Source organism: Phyllostomus hastatus, unplaced genomic scaffold (genome assembly GCF_019186645.2).
Source record: "Phyllostomus hastatus isolate PE091 unplaced genomic scaffold, TTU_PhHast_1.1 phas_contig_40, whole genome shotgun sequence".
NCBI classification, from domain to species: domain Eukaryota; kingdom Metazoa; phylum Chordata; class Mammalia; order Chiroptera; family Phyllostomidae; genus Phyllostomus; species Phyllostomus hastatus.
This window is the reverse complement of record NW_025333872.1, coordinates 37,780,941-37,799,612: the sequence shown is the minus strand read 5'-3', so window position 1 is coordinate 37,799,612 and position 18,672 is coordinate 37,780,941. Positions and strand designations below refer to the sequence as shown.

General features: G+C 36.1%; 1 protein-coding gene across 2 annotated transcripts in view; it reads right to left on the bottom strand.

The window, feature by feature from the left end:
• Nucleotides 1-18,672, bottom strand: part of LOC123821595 (cytochrome b5 reductase 4) — a 90,063-nt gene that overhangs the window by 19,916 nt on the left and 51,475 nt on the right. For both annotated transcript variants that reach the window (XM_045843137.1, XM_045843138.1), the window contains 6 exons: nt 15,938-16,031; nt 13,863-13,892; nt 11,709-11,831; nt 5,008-5,148; nt 3,607-3,759; nt 187-337 (listed from right to left, as the gene is read on the bottom strand). In XM_045843137.1, the coding sequence (XP_045699093.1) occupies nt 187-337; nt 3,607-3,759; nt 5,008-5,148; nt 11,709-11,831; nt 13,863-13,892; nt 15,938-16,031 (692 nt within the window). The remainder of the gene's footprint in view (nt 1-186; nt 338-3,606; nt 3,760-5,007; nt 5,149-11,708; nt 11,832-13,862; nt 13,893-15,937; nt 16,032-18,672) is intronic.

Genomic DNA, 18,672 nt, shown 5'->3' with positions numbered 1-18,672 from the left:
ACTGAAAAAATCAAAATAAAAGAACAAATTAGTTAAACTGCCAGGACTTGAGGAGGCAGAGTTAAGAAATGAATGCGGGAATGAGAACATGTCTATTAAGGCCCACTGAAATAATTAAATAATTTAAAATACCTTATACTAATCTAGCCACTTCAAAAGATAGTAGTTAAAGGTAAAATTACATACCTGAGGCTGGGTATATTATTCAAAGCATAATTCAATACTTTAACCATTGGTGTGAAGCCTGTTCCAGCTGCCAATAAAAAGAGGTCTTCCAATTCTTGGAACTGGGATATTTTAAAATTGCCCTCAGGATTGCTCATGGAAACAAAATCTCCTAAACAATGAAATATAAACTAAATCAGAAAAAAAAATCAGAGAAACTGAGAAGGCTATACCCACCTGAATGCAGAACACTGGTGAGGATGAAAGTTTAACTTTCAGACTACGTCTCAAAGACTTAGTTTATGTAAGGAGTACTCATTAGACCCCCAAATATATCTTGATCACATCATTATAATCAAAGTAATAATGGGGTTTTATTCACTCATTTCCCAACATTATTTTCCCAAACCATCTGGACTCTCTAATTTATAAACTATTGCTAAGTATTTAAATACAAATTATCAATAAGTAGGTGGCTAACTTAAATTATAAGCACCTCAAAAGCAGAGTTCCTGTCTACCTGTCTTACACAGCACAGAGTAGAGAACAGGTATTTGCTACCTACATACTGATTCTTACCCACAGTAATAAGACTAGTAGGAGAGAAAGTTGAAATAAAAATGTATTGTAAAATCTTATGTTGGTAAATGTGCTTACTTCACCCTCATCAAATCTTTGAACAGACTAATGGATTAAAACAACAAGAGCTATTCTGAATTCAATTCCTATAAAAACAAAGATCAGAAACTGTACTTGGAGCATGCTACTTCCCAATATAGAATCAAGATAGTTGAAAAGGCACTTTCTGAAATGCAGTGGTGTATAACCAATATACACCACTCATATAAGGGAATTGACTTTAGGATATTTCAGAAATTTTCAGTGTAATTAAATAAAAATAAAGCTGTCCATATTTTAAAAGCAATTTAAAAATTTTAAATGCTTGAATGCTCATAATTTTTCCTTTCTTTCCCATAGCAGAATAATTTTGCAGTAAATGATGAATTAAGCACTAGAAAGTAACAAAGCTTCTTGTTATAGTTTGAAAGTAACTGTAAGATCAGAATATCCCCAGGATATAATTGGGTTGGCCAAGAAGTCTGTTCAGTTTTTCCCTTACCGTGACTGTAGTAGTGAGTACTTAGTTGTCTTAACTTCATTTGAAACAATTATGTTAGACTGTATTGTGACAGCTGTCATATCAGTACACATTAAAAAAAAACTTATCAAAATTGAATTTTCAACACAGCCACTTTAATAATGAACATGGAAGAAACTACTCAACATTTTCTATATATTATGCTTTATTATTTCAATAAAGGTAAAAATGCAACTGAAACACAAAACAAGATTTGTGCAGTGTATGGAGAAGGTGCTGTGACTGATAGGACATGTCAAAAGTGGTTTGTGAAGTTTCTTGGTACTATTGACATTTTAGCCAAATAATTCTTTGCTGTGGGGTTGTCTTATGCTTTGAAAGACGTTCAGCAGAACTCCTGGCCTCTACTTAGTAGAAGCCAAAAGCAGGAGATAGCCAATGTACTCAAAATATCCAAATCAATAAAGTTATTGATGAAAATGAAGTGTGTCTTTTACTTTACAGAAAAAACATAATGGACGTTTTGGCCAGCCCAATAATAAAGAAGCTTCACAGAATGATATTAACTTGGCAACTTTTGTCTACAGTCTAGGCCTTCCAATATCATAAAACTGATTGGACAACGGCAAAGTACCTGATGCTAATCAAATTCCCAGGAGATTAAAATACGCATGCCAGGATGGCCACTGATTTACAGCCAGGCTCTCTCCATGTAGTCACCTGTCATCTGAATGTTACACACCCCATCTAGGGGGGTATCTTATTCATTTGACATGCGAAAGGCCAACATAATCATATAAAAGTTGCTTGGTGAACATGGGATTGAGACAGAGACCGCACCACCCAACTAGGTGATGATGAGGCTGCACAGCTCGCACTGCCATGCCAGTACAGCTCACTGTGGTGAGACAGGCATTTGTGCCATGCTTAGGTCCCTGTATAGAGTTGAGAACTATTGTTTTGAGCTTTATGCTTTATGTTTCCCAGTTTTAGGCTAACTCTTCACCTTGCTCTGTTCACTCAGTCTCTATAAATAGGTTATAAATACTGCTGGGTAAGTTTCCACTTGCTATATCACAGTCAGGTGTCAGTCCTTCCCAAGATGACAGTCACCTTCACTGGATTTGTGGGTATTCCAAAATTCTTCAGTTCACATTTATCATCAATATTTTGACTCTGTAACCAAAGATGACTAATTGTATCATTACATATAGATTTCTAAGCTTAACTGTCAGAAAACAACATAATTTTCTTTATTTCAAAATTTTAGTCATCGATTTCACTGTTACTCCAACATACAGCATGCCTTACAAAGGGGATGAACACATTTACTGTTAGGCGAAGGCACTGAAAAGCTGAAGACACAGAAGGGGTGGAATCAGAAAGAAGATTCTCTAAACCTTAGTAAATTTCATTAGAGTACTTTTATTTTTTTAAAGTATTTTCACTGAGAACCTATTATGTGCCAACTGCCATGCTAGGTACAGGAAATACAAAGATAAGTAAGACACTACCTTTAAATTCAAAGTCTTGTAAAGAAGAAATATTATTTATTCTTATCCTAGAGCTATGAACAACGTGTTAGGTATTTCAGGGGTTCAGGGGAAGAGGCAAGATGCATAAAAGAAGTGATATTTTGTTTGGTTCTTAAAAAAAAAGGGCACTTTATAGGTAGAGAAAGGGTCAATGGGCATCCTAGGTGAGGCAACTGTATTTCTCTATAAATAAAGATGACAAGCTTTTGGAACCTTGAGTAGCACAAGGATCTGTACTCAAGAGATGAAGCTGGAGAGATCATGAAAGTCTTTGTACATCATGCAGGGGATGTAATCAGGTGATGGAGACCCAGCAGAGGTTTCAGAGGACATGGTTCAATCCATCCTCAGGGCAGCTTGGAAAAAGAACTGATAAATAAAAAGAGAAAGACCCCAGTTAGAGGGAACTAAGAGAGGCCAGTTAGAGGCCAAGAGAGAAATGATGAAGGCTTGATCTAAGAGGGTGGTGGCAGAGAAAGAAAAATTAGAATGTCACTGGGAGGTTGGCTCAACAGAACACAGTGCCTGACTGGACTGGGAGAGAGAAAATGGGAAGACTCTAAGACGGCTCAAGTCTCTGGACTGGGTCAAGAATGAACAGTGAGTGAGGCTGCAGATTAGTATGATGAGTTGGGTGGGACGAAGGGAGCATGACTCTGTTTGCAGACATGCTAAGCTTCAGATATGTGACAGAGTCCCAGATGGAGATAACTAGAAGGCAGTGTAACATATGTTCCAACTGAGAACACAAATGAGGTAAAAAACAAAACAAAAAATTAACAAACAAAAAAACCACAAAATACTAACCAATCTGAAGATGATCAAGCTGTGGTGTGAAGAGTCCAGCAGGATAGATTTTGATCAGAAAGTAGATGTACTTATTGTTGGGAAGAACTGGGTCCTTGAACTCTGAGAGTAAGGAATCAGATACAGGCGTATATGGCTTCACTATTTCAGTTCCTAGAAAAAGTCATGAAAAAGAAATTCAATTATACAAATCTAAAAAGCTCTGAACAAAGATAAAACCTATACATTTTATAATGCAATCAGTATATATTTAAGCCTATATACCTGATGTTTACATAATTCTAACTATATGTATGTTTCATATGTATATAGTACAGATGTATATATACCCCAAGCCAATATGTGCTGAAATAATTTTAACAGATCAATATTTTATCAGTAATATAAACAATCTGTTTTTATTAAGTGTGGTATAAGACTGGGATTTATGTTCATAAACTCAGACAATCTTATATTCTACCAGCATACAAACTTTGTAATAGGTCACAACAAAAATGGCATAAAAAGTTTAGAGATTTGAGAAGGTAGTTATATAATAATTTTAATTATACATCAACACTTTAACAATGGTTACTGATCATTTATTTGGATGTGCGAAAGGGAAGAATCTCAAATTTTACTTTATCTATTTTAAATTGTTTTAATGTTTACTATAGTATAAATTACTTTGGTAACTGAATGAAAAGAATATAATCCAACTACTTTTGAACAATGGTCTGACATTAGATGATGCAGAGAAAAACCTCATAGTTCCATGATAACAGGCCACACCCACCAGATCCTGGCTGGTGGTCTGTTAGACCGATTACTGGGAACACCATGACGAACAGGAGAATGTTAACTTTGCAGCTTCAGAAGGCCAAGAAAACGTTAGACATTAGTAAGAAGGGTATTTGAAACAAATAAAGTAATTTAGGGTGAAAAGGAGGGAAAAAGAATTCACACAGTAAGGATTACATTTATAGATCTTATACTGGGGAAATGTATAAAGAAATAATTTATAATCATCCACTCATCTTAAAATTTGTAAATTCAGCTCTATACATGACAACAGTAAGTGGCTTCTAAGAGATACCGGTATGTGTTTCTAGGAGCTGTCTTCACAGAGAGGCATTTGTGCACGCCCTCACCTCTTTCCTCTGAGGCTTTGTTGGTAATAAACTACAGTGCCAGTGGGACCATGCCTGACCAGTGGCAAGTCCTTTGTTCCATATGGCACAGCTGTAGTTCCAACGTGTGGGAACACTGCATCCACAGACCTACAATCTGGCCATCCCTAAATCTAGCTGCCCAGAAACATTTCATAACAACTTAAAAGGGTGCTTTCTAAAGAGATCAGGAGTGATTTTGAACTGCTTATAAAAGGAAAAACTCTTCCCCCAAAGCTTCTATTTGCCTTACCTGTAATAGTTAGTTTGAGGTAAACATGTTGTCCAATTGGCACCTGAAGGTGAGTGCTTCGTGGCAGCATCAGACAGAAAAACTTCGTATCATGAGTAACATTTTCCTTGGAAATTAACTGGCACTTTCTGTAGTACAAACCTAAAAAGTGATTCATTTTCTGTTATTCATGAATATACTAAATAAGAATAATACTAGACCCACTACGTGAAAGCACAGACTCAGCTTTGCTCTTTGGTTGAGCTTGAATTTCACTAATAGACATACATGTTTTTTAAAATTCATCAGTATTTTGAAAACCTTATTGTGTTTAATTTATGTGTCAATTTTAAACCTTATGTGTTAATTTTTTCCATTTTATTTCCTGAGTATCTATTTTCTAAAGCCTCAAAAGTATAAAACCTTTTATAATTTAAAAATAAACTTTATAAAATGAGTATTATATTGCTCACGTCTGTTATTACAGCATGTTAAAAACATTACTTTCTAAGAAATTAAAACCTAATTTATTTCTTCCTAAATTCACTTATTTATAATTCCATCTTTTAAAACCTTATATTAACAGGTTATATAATAAATTATGGATGTGAAAAACATTTGACAAGCAACAAATCTACAGTCTAAATTCTTTACTTATAGAAAAGCTCTGTAACTCAAATATTGAAAGTTTAACGATATTAGCACCATTAAATAACTTTAGAAATATTTCTTTCATAAAGGCAGTGAAAATATACATTCTTATGTATATACATTTGTATACCAGGTCTGTCCAGAGGTATCCAGCCATATAATATTAAAAATAGAGACATTTATTGAAGAAGATACAAGATATAAGAAACACTGTACACAGGACAATGACACCTCAGTCCCCTTCAAAGTAGGCACCTTGGGACCTCACACAGTTCTCCCAACTGCCATCAGCTGCCCCATCGTATTTTCCTGAATCTCATCAATGGTATGAAATCTCTTCCCTTTCAAAGGTGATTTTAGTTTGGGAAAAGCCAGAAGTTTCAGGGCACCAAATGTGGGCTGTAAAGGGGCTGAGTCACTGAGTGATTTGATGTTTTGCCAAAAACGTCTGCATGAGACGTGATGCATGAGCAGGAGTGTTGTCCTGATGAAGCTGCCAATCACTAGTTGCCCATAGCTGCGGCCTTCTGAATCTTCCAAATAGTTTTCCATGGAAGAATGAATGATCAAGGTTAATGAAAAATTTGACATGAATCATGTGAGCAGGTTTGTTGCTCTACTGGCTCAGTCATTTTTAATGTGACAGCCACACAGTACACATGTTCACTCAACAATGTCTACTGCCTCCACTGACTAGTACAGTGAAGTCATCACTGTTCATGCATGTGCATTTCAGTCCACTCTCCTTGACTGCTAATTACAGCAATGCTGCTCAAACCGTTCTTGTTCTCATTATATTAACCTTGGCTGGACATTTTCCAGACAGACCTTGTATATGTATTCATATATATATGAAGTATAGAACATTTTAACTGTCAAAAATGATTAAAACAAAAAATATATTTAAGGGTGTAAGTCTTGATTACCTAAAACACTCAATTTAAGTGAAAACCTGAAGATGCCAGGTTTGTGGTACTAAAATACAAATAAACAAAAGAAATGAAGTAGTTCTATAAATACTAGAAATATTTTAAATTAGTATCCCAAGTTCAGAAAATATTATTTGTATACAGAGCAAAATTATACCACTTGGGTTAGAAAAACTTATTATAGACCATCTGAAAGCATTAATATTTTCACTTGTAAATTCTCTTTTGGATGTAAACAGCACACTAGAGTAGACGGATGATAGTGGTTTATTTCATTATTTCCTCTCTTATAAAAAAGATTTACAGAGATGTATCAGAAATCAATATTGAAAAAGCATTTCTTATCTTAATAGTCTTTTTCTATTAACCTAAAAAAATTTTGAGTATGTACCAAAAGATTTATTCAGATCACAGGACAGGAAGGCCTAATATCTAATAATCAATGGTTAGTAGGAGACTAAAATTCACAAACCTAAAACATTATTTAGGCCACAGTTTCATTCAATTTCTCTCTTCCCTTGTCCCTTTTGAGCCCCCAAAACCCCAGTCACTAAATCTTTCTACCTGCTAGCACAAAAGCTTGGTATGCATGTATGTTTAGAGTACATCACTATAGGCAAAAACCTGAGGCATCATTCAAGTCACTTCATTCTAGTGCAAAGGCATAGCTGGGACCAGACAACAGCTAAGGGAACCATCCTAATGTTATCCAGGAGGCCTAATCCAGTACTGGGCTGACAAAAGATCAAAAGATAGGCTCACCTACAAGGAGACATGAAGATTCAAATGCTCTCATCACTTCTTCCAGACCCTCTGGGACTCAGACCCAGAGTGAGAATAAAGAGATTCACATACTACATGCTTAAACATTTCACTTATAAATAATATGAATAACTTAAATAAAATACATTCTGTGCTATATCCTGAAATATACCCTCATAAATATCTTAGGAGGCTAGATTCAAATTCTAGATTCTTGAACCCCTCAGAGTTCCATGCAGGAAGATGGCAGAGAAATGAGAGCTGCACCCCCACTGACTATCTATGGCCTGCCACCTTCACTTCTCAGCCCCATCTCTGTCTGACATGGAATGACTTTTGGGCATGCCCTCCTATAGCTCTCCCTGTAAACAGCCTTGGGCAGTCCTTAGATGGAAGTGGATTTGGGGCCACTTGAGCAGGGAATTCTGGGGTTTCAATATCTGGAGTGTGGTTTTAAAGAAAGAGCGTGAACTCTGGATGAACTTTTGTTGGCCTTGAACACTCCTCATCCTCTGGGAGGGGTGCAGCTGGAGGGGAGCTACTGTGGAGTTCTCCAAGTATGAGTGCAGGGCAGGTGCCCCTCTAGCCCAAGTTTGAAGGCTGTAGTGCTTTCCTCTAATCAAATCTACTGCGTGCCCTTCTGATAGCTTTACTATGGGAGGAAAGCATTCACCTCCTGACTCGACCATTTCATGTCAACTCTAGCATTCGCCAGAAAAGATCTGCTACAGTAATTATGCATCTCTTCAAACATACTTAGAAAACAAGGAAACCGAGGGTGTTAGATCGATTTACTTGTTTCCCTTCTTAGAGATTTAACACAGTAAGAATTCTTGCTATTTAACACCACTGAGAAAATTTAAGAAAATTTTCATATGTCAGTTGGACCGAGGAAAGAGGGAGCTATAGCTGATGTATGAGGGACAAAGAGTATAGATCTGATGCACTGGCTACTGAAGTAGGGACAATGCCATTATTTAAGTTTAAGCATCAGATTTGGCCTTTGTAAGCATAGATAATTATACCACAAAATGAGAAGGTAAATTCTAGATCTGACATAAGAAGGCACTGCATTAAAAGTTTTCAACTTATGTTATTTTCAAACTAAAATTCCTTAGCTAACAAATTTCAGTAAGAGGAAGCCAGTATGCTAATCAGTAATTTTAGTAATCTATACTGAAGACCTACGAACCAGGTGATGGACTACACATTTAAAGATACTGACATCAATTTAATCATAATACTTTATGGTATAAGCATTCCGATTTGCTATGGTGAATAAAATAATTTATGGGTTTTGTCCCAGGTTAAGGAAGAAAAATGACAAATAAATTATTTTTGCTAATTTAGTCAAATAAATAAAAATACCCCCTAAACTCTGAGTCATTTTCCAAAGTAGAAAACCCAACTCACTGAAAAATACACCCGTGGCTCCAGTTTCAGACAAGAGAGCAGAAGCTAACTATGGGGGTTCCTGACTCGAGGAGAAAGGTACAGCTAGAATAAAGAGTTCATGGAAAGCCTCCAGAAATTACAGGGGACAGTGAGCAATGTTCATTCTATTTCCAAATGGAGGTTAGCCTTGGTTCTCAGTACCATTTGTTTCTTGGATTTGGTTTTTATTGGAGTAAGAGGTTTCACTTTAATAATATCTGTTTTCATTTTTATGTCTTTACCTAATCTTTTTGGATATGTTAGATCATTCTGTTATTACTTTATGTTCTCTCTCTCCACTTAATACCACAAAATTCAGACCTACTGCTCTGGTAAAATTAATCTATTTAACCTTTCCCACACATGGCTTACATTTTTCTTTCTCTACAACCTGCAAAATGCCTGGCACAATAAGTACCAGTAACAATTAGAGGCTCTTACCTGCAAAAGCATTCATAGCTTTTTGTAATTTTTTTGGAAAGCTACTTTCAAAACATTGTTTGAAATCCACCTCCTTCAGGGAGTTATTCAAGGTCAAATTCATCTACATCTGTTCAAGTGGGATAACCTCAGAATGTGCTCAATTTGTACAATATAACTTGCCCTTATTAGCCTGTTTCATTAATGTATTCTTCCATCTCATATTTATGTATGGTTTTTCCTCCACCTGGGAAAATAGTATCTAATGCCTGTTTCAGACCACAGTGCCTAAAACAAAATAGCCTTCTGCACACAATGTATACACAAAATATGGCTACCTGATGCTTTTCTGTAAAATGTTATCCACAGACATATTTTTGTAATTTTAAATATTCAAAGATGATAAAATGAATACACACAGTTCCTCTAACAACCCCAACCCTCAAATAAAAGCAAAGATGTTTTGCATATGCATTTGGTTGTTTTTTAAGGCATAAGGCTGCAAGGACAGAAGAACGGAAATGTTAAATAGCAGCAAAACTTTGGGACCTGAGAAGCCACAGAGATAACTGACAACTGACATGGTAGACTCAATGAAGCTGAGTCCGAAGCTAGAAGGACAGAAAGCCAAAAATCAAGGACCTATTTGTAATACAAGATCCATTTAAGGCTCAGAAATTGGCAGAACCAAAAACCTTTGGATCAAAGTGAAGGCAGAGCTAAAACCACCTTTCTGGACAGAAAATTCATTTAAGAAGCCTAGATGCCCTCCCACCCTCAGCTTTCCTGAAGTCCTCCCCCTACTTAGCACAGCCACATGACTGACCCTCTCTTATTCTAGCAAAATATTCAAAATTTGCTCCCCAGAGAGAGTAAAATGTAGGATCTTTGAATTTGGGTATATATTATAGGCTAAACTATCTCTCTCAATTTTAATATGCTAAAAACATAACCCAAGTACCTCAGAATGTCACTATATTTAGAGACAAAAAAAAAAAAAAAGAAAAGTACTTAAGTTTATAGGCACCTTAGCATTTCCCCTAAACATCACTTGTGAATTGCTGGGTGCAAGGTAGAAGAATGTTCACTCTGGAGACTCTGAAAAAATACTGGCATCAGACCTTCCCCCGAAAATGATCCAACTACACAGTGAGTACATTGTCGACAAGCTACAACCACATGCACAGTTTCTAATCAGCTTTTAGAGTTCCACCCTGAAATATGGGTAGATATAGTCAAGGATACACAGATTCAAAGAAAGCATCTACTACACAAGACAGACTGAAACAAACAAGCTTTGAGGATATGGAGGTTACGTACGGAGAAAAAAAACTAAAAAATAATATGGTAATTTTAAAAAACATAAGAAAAGTTAATAAGAATAGGATACTAAAAGAGACAAAAATCAAAGGAGTCCTTAGAAGCTAAAAATATGAAAATAGAAATAAGTAATTCAATAGAATAACTGGAAGACACAGATGAAGAAATCTCCCAAAAGGTAGAACAAAAGAACTACACTGAAAATGAAAGAGAAAGATAGTGGACGGGTTAAGGAGGTTTAAAATAAGAATATTTCTGGAAAGTAGCCCCGGCTGGTGTGGCTCAGTGGATTGAGCACTGACCAGTGAACTGAAGGGTTAACGGTTCGATTCCCAGTCAGGGCACATGCCTGTGTTGTGGGCCAGGTCCCCAACAGGGGCCATGTGAAAGGTAACCACACATTGATGTTTCTCTCCCTTTCTCTTTCCTTTCCCCTCTCTAAAAATAGATATATAAAATCTTAAAAAGAAAAAAGAATACTTCTGGAAAGCAAAAACAAACCATGAGCGGAAGAAAAAAATCAGTATTTCCCAAAACTGAGGGTCATAAATTTACATAATAAGATTAGCACAAAGGATGACCATCCAGCCCAAAGATGAGGAGAGACCCACACTAAGGCATATCAAATTGTGAAATTTCAGAACGTATTCCAAATATAGTGTGTTCACTCTGAAAAGTCAAATAGAACATTTACATTATGTACCCTTTTCTATAAATACGTTATGCTTAGGTAAAACACTTAAAAAATAAAGGAAGAAAGGAAGCAATGAAGAAATGAGATAAAGAAATGAATTACATCCTTTAGGAGTAAATTGAGAAACTATGTAAGGAGAAAAACAATAAACATGTTTTTCTTCTTTTTTTAATAGAAAAATATTAGATGTGCACATAAGACATGAACTGAAACCTGTCCTGGCATCTTTTATAAAATAGAACCTGAAGAAGCAAATGGTCAGACAACAGCCTAAGCACAGTGGGCTTCTGCACTGACGTATCATTACCTAATGACTTTGTTACGCCCTAACATTAGATCGTGGATCTGAAAATTTAATCTGTTAAAAAAAAAAAAGCTGAAACACATTTCAGCTTCTTAGTGGGACATAGGAGGGCTCTTTCACTCCTCCCAAAGTGGCCTTCCACACTCTGGAACAAATGTTTCACCAACAATTTCATAATCATGGAACTTAAAATAACAGCACAGCATACCTTTATCTTTCTTCGGAATAAGTGAATTGTGATTCTCCAGGGGACGGCCAAGACATTCCCATGAAGTACTCTCCTTTTTCTTTAGGACAATCTCTATCTTTCCCACATTCTCAACAACCCGCACTGAAAACAATATAAATTTCATTTATGTTCACTGATACTCAACACAAAATTTTACTTTAAAAACAATCTTTCTCAAATGATCTAAATGTTTTAATCTGTATGAATGACACAAATAATTAGTAAAATTAATAAGATTTTGTACATATATTCATCAAAATTGTTTATAGCTTATATGATGTTAAATCCAGCTTAATTTATTTTAGATTCAGATTAACCTCTTTCAAGCTAATTCATCAAGGACCAAACTAATATATATTATTAGTTTTCATACTAGCTCAAGTATAGCCATGGCATAACTAATTAACACATAGCTAAAAAAGGGGTAGGGGACTACCATATACAAATTAGCCATTGAATGGTCCCATAAAAGCAAATTTAATTTGCAACCTTTTAACATTTCTTAGTTTGGATCTGAGGGGTTCTTATGAATGAATTCAGTAGACCAAAACTGAGTCTAATAAACACAGAAACCGCCTCAGTGGAATGAGTCCCTATAAAACGCATGTGAATCTTTGATGATTAAAAGCCTCATACATTTATTTTTGAATGATTAAAATAGTTTAGACTACATTGGTAAATTAATAAACTATAGACATTTACATAATGATTAAATTTTATGAATTGAATGTGTGTTTAAAGACCTAAAGTATATTTCATTTTGTCCTTAGAAACAATCTTCCTGTTCTTCCTCACCATAAACACAAAATTTCATAGCGATTTAACAACTTACGACAGGCAAATGACTTCAATTCAATGATCACTAACTTGAAGCTTACCAAACATAAAATATAGTTTGTGACTTTAAGGAGCTAAATTTAAGGAATTTATAGAGTTACTATGGTACCCAGAGAAGGAGAACTGTGCAAAGTATTCTGACAGTATTTTAAAACAAGAGAAAAAAAGGAATATTATTCAGTCTTAAAAAAGAAGGAAATCCTGCCATGTAATGGCACAGATGAACCTGGAGGGTTTAAGCAAAAATAAGCCAGACAGAACAAACAAATACTACATGGTACACGTAGAATCTAGCAGGGGGAAAAGGTGACATAAAGAAAGAGAGGGCAGAACAGTGGCTGCTGGGGGCTGGAACTGGGAGGTGTATAAACTTCCAGTTATAAAAGGAATAATCTGAAAATCTAAAGTATAACATTGTGACTACAGGTGCTAATACTTCATTGTATAATTTAGATTGGCTAAGAGAGCAGTAGAACGTGCACTCTCACCAAAAAAAAAGGTAAATATGTGTGATGATGGATATGTTATATAATATTGTGAGAATCCTTTCACAATGTATTCCTGTATCAAATCATCATGTTATATATATTAAGTATACTTATTTTTTAAATTTTTATTTATTTATTTTTTTAGAGAGGGAAGGGAGGGAGATAGAGAGAGAGAGAGAGAGAGAAACATCAATGTGCGGTTGCTGGGGGCTGTGGCCTGTAACCCAGGCATGTACCCTGACTGGGAATCGAACCTGCGACACTTTGGTTTGTAGCCCGCGCTCAATCCACTGAGCTACGCCAGCCAGGGCTTAAATATACTTTTATTATATTTAAAATAAAGTTTAAAAAATCCCAAGAAATCACCATTCTATAATGAGTCTTTTATTGTTAAAAAACTGTGCAAAATCCACATTGTATATTTGTATGCAGCAATATTCATGATTTAATATGCTTTGTCAACATTAAACATTCAACTATATATACCTAAGAAAAATTTGTCTGGCGTAGTGTATTTCTACAAGCTGAATGTCAGGAGTAGGGCAGCAGTACAGAATAAAGGAAGAATAAAAGGGAAACAAATGGTAAAGGGTAAAGAGATGGAAGGAATAAGGGGAAAGAAAAAACTGAGTCAGAGGGAGATGAGTGTATTTAAAAATGTATTAGTTTACTAGAAAACATCACATTTTTGTTTTGCAAGGGGCATACATGTGGAAGATGAAACAAATGATTTCCACCTCCTTCACATGTGTGTACATATGTATGTGTGTATGTATGCATATACACAATTATTTTTTGTAAGGCTTACCAGAAAAATCTTGAATCTCATGGCTTAGTCCTAGCAAAGAAAAATATACATTTAGTTAAATCCAACTTTACTTCATACAGTTCATGAACATCAGAGATTGTTTAAATTGTTCTTTTATGTACTACTTCAAATCTCTCAAGATAAATAAAACATACTGAGAGACCAAAAGAAATTGTATAGAATTGAAATGTAGAGTCAAATTATTTAAACATACCACATACATTTCTTCATTTTTCCATTTCTCTCCCTATTAATTAGAGTTAATACCCAACTGCTCACAGGTGGGTAACCCGCACTATTCCACATAAGGTCCCAGACTGACTATCCTACAAACCAAGAGGAGAGCAGGCAGGGAGAGGCACACATGTTCCAGTGTGTGCGTGTGCACTTGTGAATAAGGCCACCCCAGAATCTAGCTCAGTTTCTCCTTTCCTACTGTTCTCTAAAGTTGAATGCTCATTCAGTTACTGAGAAAAGGTTACTGAGCATCTGTGTGTGCCATGCATTGTCTAGGTGTTACGGGTGCAGCAGTTGGTGAAAGAGAAAAATCCCTGCCCTTATGGAACTTAACATTCCAGAAGGAGAAGACACAAGAAATATTTTTACAGACATTTGCTCTAAATTTCACTATGTTAGTATGGTTATCTGAAACTAAAAGTTTTACATTATTTCTTCTAATCCATATTACCAACCAAGAGTTTCATACTTTTAAATGTTATTTTTGTTCATTTTTAATAATTATGCTCGATATGTCAGCTACATATAGCGTGAACAAATCAGCCATAGTATTTAAGACATAATAGATGCTGGGCACAGAGGTTTTACATAAAGAAAAATTATGACAGTGCTAATAAATAATGTATACTTTCCTAAAAATATGTGTTTTCTAGATATCTCCTATAAAAGGCAATTTATTAGGCTAACAAAAAATAGGATAAGACATATTTCTAGGAGGAAGGCTGTAGGTTTGAGGTTGATTAAATCAATCAAGGAGGAAAATATGAAAGAAAAAGACATTTATCACTCTGACCAAATTCAGAACTACAGGTACTTTACTAATGTAGCAAAGCACCAATCAGAATCCTGTCAGCAGAGACCTACAGAATTTCAGTCTGTTTTGAGACTGTGTTCAGTCTGTGTTGTGTTCAGTCTGTCTTATATAAATAAAGTGTTCTTTATGTAAGAACTCATGCTTAAAACAATAACAAAGATGATTTTCTTTTTCCTGTTGTTTTTATTTGTTTCATTTCTACCTTCTAATTATAATATAACCTTCATAGGAGAAAAGGGTAAAATCCTAGAGTCAAGTTATGGGTCACAACTGGATTCAGAATCTGGTATCTTTTATTCCATATTTCAGTCCTGATTTTCTTTCCTTTTTTAACTTTATTTTTATTGTTGACACTATTATAGATGTCTCCATTCCCTGCCACCCCTTTTGCCCCCTCCAATCAGGCCTTGCCCCCTTTCCCTCTGGCCATCACCACACTGCTGTCTGTGTCTGTGGGTTATGCATGCATGTTCTTTGGCTGATCTCTTTATCATCTTTCATCAAGTTCCTCCCTCCCTCCTCTAGGTCTGTAATCTCTCAAAACAAACTGTATGGTTGCTCTCTGACCATGGAGGTTACAATACAGCCTTGCAGCCCATGCTGCTTTGGTGCAGCCTCTGCCTGTCCTGTGACATAGCTGGCAAGAAACAGGCAATGAAACCAGCGCCTTGTGATGAGTGCTCAGTAGACGATGTAACAGACAAGCTACCAGAACTCTGTGTGTGGGAGTCGAGTGAGAGTCTTACAAAGCTGGGCCAACAAATATTTCATATTATTACTGACTTTTTACATCGAATTGTTTCAATTTTGGAAAGGTGAGATTATACTGCCATTTCCATCAATGTCATTAGTATAAAGAAATAACAAAGAAATTGATAAAAAATGACAAACCAAAATGATAACATATTAAATATTAAACCAAAACAACAGCAGATAAAATATTTAGCACCTAAACTTCAGACCAAGTTATTGCCACAATTAAAGGAAACTAGTTGTTCCCATTAATAAGAAATAAGATACTTACCAATATGTATAAGATATGAATAATCCTTGATAATTGTTTCTGCTCTAAAGGTGTCAAACTGATGATCAACTATTACTGAGTCTAAATTGATATCCTTAAACAGAAAGCAAAAGAAAAAGATTAAAAAGTAATTTTTCCCCAAACTTCAATAACTATACAATGAGGTCTGTCCAGAAAAAGTCAATTGTTAATATAACAAGAACAGTTTGCACTTCGATATAACCTGGCAGCCAAGGAGAGTGGACTGGAATGCACATGCATGAACCATGCTGACTTTACTAGAACAGTCAATATGGGCAGTAAATGCCAAGGAGTGAGCGTGTGTACTGTGTGGCTGTCACATTCAAAATGACTGAGTAAGTAGAGCAACGAATTTGCATCAAATTTTGTGTTAAGCTTGAACATTCTTCCATGGAAACTATCTGAATGATTCAGAAGACTGCAGCTATGGGCAACTAGTGACTGGCAGCTTCATCCGGATGTGCCCGCTCATGCATCATGTCTTGTGCAGAGTTTTTTGGTAAAGCATCCAATCACCCAAGTGACTCAGTCCCCCTATGGACCAGATTTGGCACCCTGAGACTTCTGGCTTTTCCCAAACTAAAATCGCCTTTGAAAGGGAAGAGATTTCATAACATTGATGAGATTCAGGAAAATACAATGGGGCGGCTGACAGCAACTAGGAGAACTGTGTGATGTCCCAAGGTGCCTACTTTGAAGGGGACTGAGTCATCATTGTCCTATGAACAAAGTTACTTATATTTTGTATCTTCTCCCATAAATGTCTCTACTTTTCATATTACATGACTGGATAGCGTCTGGACAGACCTCATACTTCTAAGATGATCAATTAGAACTTCACATGGCACTTCTTTACAGAACCCACAAGATAAACGTTACTCCTGTTTTTTCTGTCCTACAACCCAGTTCTCTTCAGACCACATACTGCAATCTGAATTATATACCTATCTATACTTACTATCTACCTTACTCACTTGTCTCTAAGCTCTAGACATAAGGAACTGTATAGAGAATTTTTTTAATCCTCATGCAAGGAGATGTTTCCATTGATTTTCAGAGAGAGAGGAAGTGGGGGGGCAGAAGAGAGAGAACATCCATGTGAGAGAGAGACATCAATTGGTTGCTTCCTGTATGCACCCCAACTGGGAATGAGACTTGCAACCAAGGTGTTGTGTGCCCTGACCAGGAACCAAACCAGCAACTCTTTGGTACATGGAGTGACACTCCAATTTAGCCACATGGCGAGGGCTGCATATAGAACACTGCTTGGCACCTAGTAGGTGTTTAATAAATATTTGTTGAATAAATAATTTGGCAACAACCATTATAATTAAACAAGGAGCCAAGATATGTGTGCTCATTTTATTCTTGCCATTATTGTGTGATGCCAGCAAATTACACAGCCTCTCAACCTCAGCTTATCACAAAAATAAATTCACTAACAAATTTTTAGTTGTGTCTAATTACCACATAGCCTGGGTGCAAGTTATTTTGGTACCTATCATTTATACCAATCATTTTCAACCAGTGTGCCACAAACAGTTTTAACACATGCAATACCTAACTACTCGGGGACTGTTCTTTTCCCTTAGATCATCAAATAAAAGAATGACAATGGCCAACACAACAATAACCATCTGGTGTGAATGAATCAAAATTATACTATTTTTTGTCAGATTGGCAAAAAATATATTCTTTGGTGTGTCACAGAATTTTAGTAATTAGTTTATGTGTGCCATGAGATGAAGAAGGTTGGAAATCACTGATTTATATCATATACTGAACACATCATAACACATAGAAGACTTCCTCCTTCCCTTAGTCACCCACCCTCTGTGCCTTACCAATACTACTAATGGCAGTAAACCCCAACTCCCCTAGGCCCTGTTCTCTTGGTTTCGGACTGTGCAATGAGGAGACAATAACAAGAGCAAGTAGAAGGCAGGACAAGCAGTGCCTCTGGCCCTCCTGGCTATATCAAGCAGAGGCTGGTCGCTCTTATGAAATGGTCAAATCATGCTGCAAGAGTCAGAGGAACTCACTGGCTCAGACATGGTTCTGCTACTATAGAAGCAGCATGAGTTCTCACAAACTCCTTGCTGCCAGAATTTGTCTTTAAATCCACATGGTCCCATGCTGCTTCTTTATTTATTTGATTTCTCAGCTGGACTACAAGCCCAATAAAAGCCAGATCTCAATGTGTCTAGTGTATTACTGGATTCCTGACATCTAAGAGAGTGCTGCAAATAAAGTAGGTGTTCAAGAAACAGTGAATGAATTATGTCCTGAATTTTAGTTTTAAGACGGCACGTGAACCCCATAAGTGGTTTAGGCACACTAAAGCCACAACAGTGCCATCTCTCCTGTCTCTCAAATCCCAATTTATGGCAAGAAATTAGGTCTCATGATGAAGTTAAATGGGATTCTCACTTTTTTCATCTCTGCTTAAAAAAAAAAAAATAGAAAGGCACATACACTTGCTAGTCTAGTTTTTTCTAAGAGGATACAATGTGGTTGTTAAGAACATACACAGCGGAACTAGCCTGGCTGGGTTCAAAATGCTAGATCTGTCACTGCGTGGCTTTGAGTAAATTACTTAACCTTTCATTGTTTCCTTGTCTGTGAAGCAGAGATAACAAAAGTATTTCCCTCATAGAGTTATTGTGAAGAGTAAGTCAATACAAGAAAAGTGTTTAGAGAAGTACCTGGCACTT